The sequence below is a fragment of the Cebidichthys violaceus genome, unplaced genomic scaffold, assembly GCF_023349555.1.
Source record: "Cebidichthys violaceus isolate CVI_PGR_0920_01 unplaced genomic scaffold, fCebVio1.0.p SCAF_28, whole genome shotgun sequence".
NCBI lineage: Eukaryota > Metazoa > Chordata > Actinopteri > Perciformes > Stichaeidae > Cebidichthys > Cebidichthys violaceus.
The window spans coordinates 714294-721576 of NW_027176461.1; the positions used below are offsets into that span (position 1 = coordinate 714294).

At 41.9% G+C, this 7283-nt stretch overlaps 1 protein-coding gene across 1 annotated transcript; it reads right to left on the reverse strand.

Moving 5' to 3' along the window:
- On the reverse strand, nucleotides 1-7283 carry pax9 (paired box 9). Its single transcript, XM_068721864.1, is given in 4 exon segments — nucleotides 1-332; nucleotides 3790-3929; nucleotides 5867-6481; nucleotides 7089-7283. Coding segments are annotated over 4 exon segments (1017 nt in total). The 5' UTR covers nucleotides 7093-7283; the 3' UTR covers nucleotides 1-74.

Here is a 7283-nt window from a genome sequence, read left to right on the forward strand (position 1 = left end):
GACTTGTTGTCTCCTGTCCTCGCTGTCTCTCAACCCCCCCACCCCTGCCCTCGCTCTCTCCCATCAGTCTGACTTCACAGCGCCGAGGCAGTGACGGGGTGCATGGCGTCACAGTTGGCTGTCATGCTCTTGAAGGCCAGAGAGGTGGCGATGTCACAGTTGTGGGGAGATAGAGCACTGCCACTGGCCGGCTGCCATGTGGGACCGGTCACATAGGCCGACGTGGTGGCGCTGTACCCCATGTAGGGTGACACTTGGGTGGTGGGAGGGTGGTAGGGAGGGATGCTGGGTGCTGTGACATAGCTGTTCACTGTGGGCAAGCCATTCAGCATCTGGGAACAAAAGAGAGAGAAAAATCTGCGTTAAATGTCTGAAAGGTCACTGATAACTTGTCTTTCGGGCCCCCATGTTCGGTGTAGAAATCACAGATTGGGATTCAGTCTGTGGTTTACCTCAGAATTGAAAACCTAAAATGATCTGCCACAAAAGCTACTCTCTTGGCTGCGGATTAAGAAGCAAGACTTTAATTTTTAGCTACATTGTTTGGTGACCCACAACCCAAGTAGATACACACAAGCTGCTGAGTTATAATGGAAAAAGGCTGAAGCAAGCTGTAGGGGAAAGTGAAAGGAATAGTGATTGAATTAAAAACAGCAGAAACTAAAATTCTAACTTCACAGCCACCACATAAAAAAACCATTTTCCCAATTTTGATGAAAGCATGAATGATCAATTATGCGCTCTCATGCCCCTGGAACATATTAAAGATGGATAAAAACCATACATGCGTGATTGCCCGTCTGTCTATGGGACTTGTTTTCTACCCCAAAAGTGGACGTTTACCCCGGCTGCGTTGTTCTACCACGTCAGATGATGGGAGACGGGGTGGTTGGGGGGCGCCACAAAACAGATGTCATGAGAGATTGAGAGTGAAAGGGCAGGAAGAGGGGAAATATGATAGAGAATGAGGCGAACATGGGGTTCGGAGCATGAATGGGCTTTGGTTTTCTGGCACAGCGACAGGACTTAACTTGAGGAATTCACCAAAGCATTTCAACAGGGAGGCCGAATTTCTGTTGCTGGGTGGTCTGAGACTACTGAGAATTATTTTCTAAAATTGGGATCTTTTCAGTTTGGTTGACTTCATTGTCCACCAGTCACTGGCTGTTTCTTTAAAATAAAAATAAAAAATTATACTCTGAGCTGACATTTGAGGCAATCATAAAACATAACTATAAAGAGAAACCTAGTTGTGCGTGTGCATGTGTCTTCACTCGGCTCAAAGATACTGAAGCTAATTTCAGAAGTAGCTACACAGGCTTTGAGCTAAAATAATGTTTTTTTTTCCAATTATATCAGTTGGAAAAGTGTTTAATTAGACTATAGGATGATCACATCTGCCACTAATGAAAAGCACCACATGTAACACACACAACTACAGTATAATGCAATCAAGAACACTACAGCCTCAGCAAGGGCTGCAGAGACGAATCAACACCTGTCTGACACAAAGTCAACAGCATTTAAAAGGTTTTCAAAGCATATATTTATGACTGTTATCAGACCGACAGTTATGTTTATGTGTACCTGTTATAAGTATATTCACATCAGAGGTGGATAAGAATGTATTGTATATTTTCTATATCTTAGAATTTAGACAATATACCTATAAAAATATGATCATATATCCTATCCTGCAAAGATAATAAATGTCTGTATTGTATGTATATAATACTAATTTGTTTAGGTTAATCTTAGTTGATTTTTGTTGTGTTGGTGTTTTGATGGTTCCTTGAATTAGTAATATTTTAGAACAAGTCAAATCAGAACTGAATATTAAATAAAAGCATTGACGCCATTCATCCAAATAATTACAACTCAAATGTATTTACTTTGTCACGCTCTGATCCCATATTTATATATGATTTGTTTGAACAACAAATCATATATATGATTTATGTGTGTGTGTGTGTGTGTGTGTGTGTGTGTGTGTGTGTGTGTGTGTGTGTGTGTGTGTGTATTTACTTGAAGAGTTTACCAACTTTTTTGTGTAAACAGTGTCACAGCTCTTTTGTCAATCAGTTGTATTTGTCTTTTTAATGTATAGTCCATTTTACTGAAAATTCCAACCGTTTTCGAAACTCCGAGCCGCCGCGCGCACTGAGCTCGTGACTCAACCTTAAATCTATTTTAATGATGCTCCTCTCTGAGAGTCCCATGGGTGCATCTGCCCTCCAAACAGCGCCTATAGGCCACATGTTACTAACTGCAGCCCTCTGGCCTCACACAGAAATCAGTGGATATGATTTAGGCCGATGATGCGTTCAGGGTCCCATTTGAATTATCTTTCTACACACAATCAACCTTACGGAGAAAATAAGAAACAAGTGACACTTTGTTTTGGAAATTCGAAGAAAAGTAATTGCAGTTTGAACACTTTTCATTACGCTCCTTGCATGACATCTCTATTTTACTGCGTTTCCCTCAAAGAACAAATGCAGATCTATTTAACATTAGATGTGCGCAGGCTGCTGAAGGAGCCTGTACAAAGGCTCGGTTAATCCTCCAGTGTTATGGTGGAACACTACTTACTTTTGTTTTTCATGCAATAAAATCTGTAATTTAAAGAGTTGTTATTTTCTGGCTCACTTCTGTTTTTGTACGGTTGGTTTTCTAAACGCTCAAACAGTCTTGTTCTGGCTTGTTCTTGACAACTTGTGAGCGCTGCTAATCTCACAGCATCGGTCCTGTTTTCTGCGTAACAAGAATGAAAAGTCCCACCATCATAAAGTGGCAAAATAAATTATGCGGCATGAAATTGTCTTTTGTTTGTTTTTGTATGTAATGAGAATCACACACCCTGTCAAAATAAGAGAAAACGAGGACGAATGCGCGCGCACACGTGGGTTATCCCTCTAGAAAACCAAAAATAAGACTATAAAACGACTAAAATTAATTTTTATTGAGAAAAAAAATTATAAAAATATAAATAGATTTAGGTTCTGTAATAAATTGTATTTCTAAAAATTATAATTAGGAAAACTAAGTATTTTAAATTAGTGTGAAATTCGGCATCGATTGGTGTATTTATCTTCTTGTTTTGTGGAACTCTGCATAATAATACAAATAATAATGTGCCGGAAGTTAAGGCCTGCATAACAGTTATTTTTAGACAAAAAAAAATTACTTTACTTTCTGCATTTTTTTTTTTGCAATAAAGCTGAATAAGACACATTATGCTGATGTCAAAGTTCTTTCTATGCAGTTCAATGTCTTGGCTCAAACTCTGTACGGATTCTAACGCTGAAACCAACCCATTAAAATCCTAAAGACCTATATTAGAATAATTTAGCAGGAAACCGTTTTAGTTTTTGACTCTTATTTATGTGTCCAACCAGTTTCTGAGTGTTAAAACATTCCACAATGAATTAAAAAACCCAACACATCGAGCTTGAAAACAAGAATCAAGAGAATATCTAAAATCTATTTAACCTACTAAATATTAAATGAGTTACACTCAGATGATTCATACAGGCACTGACTATGCAGCAGGCTGTACAGGAAGTGGAACAATAATAAGATATTTTAAAAAGCACCATTACCAACTAGCCCGCATAAGGAGCGCATTAAACGCTGTGAAATTTCCAAACCACATAATTATTAAAATGTTATGAAATACTCAAGAGTTCAGTTAGATTAAAAGCCATTTTGCCAGCAGTTTGGATATACTCTCTTCACTAATGTTGCATTTTTAGGTTACAAAAAATGAGAGGTGTCCATTTTTTTTACCTATGTGTATTTTGTTTTAAGTTCTAAATGCGGTTTATTCACGCCATTGACTAGTGGAGAGCTTGCTGGAGGGGAATTAGTACTGATTATAGCGCTCCATTCTTCTAGTTTGGCGCTGGAAAAGGATGCACTGTCACTAACTGGGGGGGAGAGAGAGAGGAAGAGGAGATTTTAAGATTAGGAAATGACCCGCATAGGCCGCTGCCTCTCATGCATCGATCAGGCACAGGTTAAGTTGCATTAGACCATAAACCCTGTGACATTTTGCACTAAAGCACGATTATTTGTCATTTACGCAAATAGCAACATCCTATGGGCTTTCGTGTGCGTAAAGTTTTAATAAAACGTTATTCAAACAAGAATAGCAGTTTTAGTGTCCAGTACAATATTTACATAATCTGTTATAGAGACACTTTCAATTTTTTTGCACGTGAGATATTAACATAAATTATCTTGTTTCAGTAAATGTATCAATAAACGTGATCAGGCATTAACCGTCTCTGATCGGGATTTTGACTTAGAACATTGTGATTTGTTGTGAAACTGTTTTTTTACGTGCCTTCAAGTATACAGAGTGAAAGAAACTAAATGTTTTGGTTTCCCCCTGAGGATCAGATTGAGTTGAAGATGGGCGGAGAAGTGAGACGACTCTGGTGGGTCAGGGACATTATAGCCCACCAAAGCGTCTTCCTGTCGGGGGACAAATTAGATTTACTTTCACCGTCTCCCTCCTTTGATCGTGATGGATATTCTGTTAAACACAGTCCCCAACGTTTACACTGGGAAAAGCAAGCCCACCAAAGTTATAACTCGATAAAAATCTTTTTTTAAATATATGCGTTTTGTATGTGGAAATTATATTTTTTGATAAATTCAGAAATGTAATGTGCGTTTAAATCGGTGTGTCCCCGCATGCGCCTTAAATTAAATAGCTTAAATAAAATCACTAGGCCTGATTAGTAATTCTGTACATATTGTCCAGATTTGTGCTATTCCTCATTAAAGATTCATATTAAAAATCAGTTTTTGAATAATCTGACTGGTGAAATCACTTTGGTGCACATGAGCTATCCTTAAACGTAGGCCTACTGTAAAACTAAGCATAAAAAACCTGCCACAAACATCTGCTAATAATTTGGAAATGCACACATTGTTTAGAAAGGCAGCGTTTCAAAACACATTCCTGCCCTTGTGATTTCTCGTGAAATATCTGCCTTACATTTGTGTTGTTTAGATTGCCCGAGTTAAGTTCTCGCATGGCGGTGGAGGTGGAGAGGAGCCGGGGCGTGTTTGTGTGCATGGTAGCCCATGAATCCTGACAGCAGGACCGCTTGCAATGGACTGACAGCACTTCGCTTCCTGCCACTGGAAAACAAGCTCTAAGAAAATCCCTTTTCACAACACCGAGCCGACCATTAACACTGATTTATGCCGGATCCCGTTTCACTGTTTCCAAAACAGTTGTGGTCTCGCTGAGTGCAAGCCAACGCTATCTGGGGGCCCATACCTGCATTTGACACGTAAGCGACAATCGAAACACGTGCAGCACAACAAAAATCCCGGTTAAAACCTGCTGAATACGCAGTCCTGCACAAAATGTCTGGCTCCAAGTCATGGCAAACATTCAGCACACCTCATTTTGATGCACTTCATCTCACCGCCTTTGCCTCCGCTGTCCCTCTAATATTCCACATCCGCCTCTTAATTATTACTACAAGCCAGACCATCTGTTTCTGGACTAACCTGCCTCCCTTTCAAATCAATATCAGGCGGCAGGTCAACTGGTATGTAAGCTCTCTCTCTCTCTCTCTCTCTCTCTCTCTCTCTCTCTCTCTCTCTCTCTCTCTCTCTCTCTCTCTCTCTCTCTCTCTCTCTCTCTCCATAGAGACCTTGGAGTTTATAACGTCCCGACTTTTTGAGGCCTATAAAAAACAATCAGTAACTCAAGTGGAAAAAAATGCATCCACTTTCTCCCTCAAACACACATTTACACTCTTGCGCGCAAAACCCTCTTCAAACGTAGTTTAAATGTAGTGCAATAAACAAATGCAACCGCCCTCCGTGCCGCCATGCTTACTTTGTTGCTCTGTAATAGACCGTATCCCCAGAATATCTGTCACGGAGTGCGAGGAGGGCCATATCCTGTGCATGGCCATGTGTCCGGGAAGGGTGGGCATGCCAGGGGGAGTGGGCACTTTGGACGTCGGGTATGAGTACAAGTGGTTGTAGGGTATCGTTGGTTGGGGCGGTGGGTGAGGCGCCTGCTTGCCCGACTCATACTGGCTCTGCTGGGACAGATTCCCGATCTTGTTGCGGAGGATCCGACTGATGGAGCTGACGGAGGGTAGATTGAATTTGTCGCAAACCCCGTCGGCGAGTAGCCTGTCCCGGATCTCCCAGGCAAAAATCCCCGGGTCCCTCTGCTTGTATGTCCGTATGTGCTTGACCACGGTAGGCGTGGTGACCCGCGGCTTGCTGCCCCCGATGGCCCCCGGGAGGATGGAACCGGTCTCGTTGTAGCGGGCCAGGATCTTGCTGACGCAGCCGTGGGAGACGCGCAGCTGCCTGCTGATGTCACAGGGTCGAATCCCGAGCTGGGCCAGCTCCACTATCCTGAGCCGGATAGCGTTGGGAAGCGGCCTGCCATTCACGAAAACACCGCCGAGTTGGTTCACCTCACCGAAGGCTGGCTCTGGTGTCGAAAACAAACACACAAACCGGCGGAACAATGAGACAGCGATCATAACCGACCAAAGGCCCACCACAGACTGCTAAAGCCGGGTTAAACCACACATTTAAAAGGCCTGATATTTAAACACATAATTGTATAACTTCATTCAAATATGGCAAAAGTGTTTTAATCTACTTATTCTAAAGTTTGCCATTTATAAGAGCATTATGTAACCAGCACTCTTTTACGTGTTTTATTGGTGCATTTAACATTTCAATCATTACGCAAAATCACATCTTTTTAAGTGTTTTCACCCCCAAAAAAGTTTTCACTCTAAAATACAAATGTATCACTTTTATGTGTATTGTTTGGGTGAAACGCACCAACCAATAGCTGACGGAGAGTTGTTGCGCACACGGGCTAAATTTAAGACGAAAGTCAAAACTCGTGCGTAACTGACACATGTCATAATTCAGTCTGCTGGTGTCCTCCCACTGGATTATCAGATAAACCGACCCGCCAAAACACCACAAACAGCCGGTATCTCGCTACAGTTGACCACCTTGCCGTTGGACCGTGCGCTGCATCCCTGACAAGAAAAAAAAAAACGATCCCACATTGAACTCACCCATCGTGTTAAAGCCGCAAATGAAGAACACGGTGTCCGGATTGTGCCTCCTGCGTGGATCCTGCTCCGCGTCCAGCGTGTCCGCTGTCCAAAACCGCGTCCAAGAAAATCTTCTTGCGCGATAAGGAACAAGAGGGACGAAAATGCTCGATCTGTTTCCTGACGGCGCTGCAGACAGGCTTACATTTCAATCTG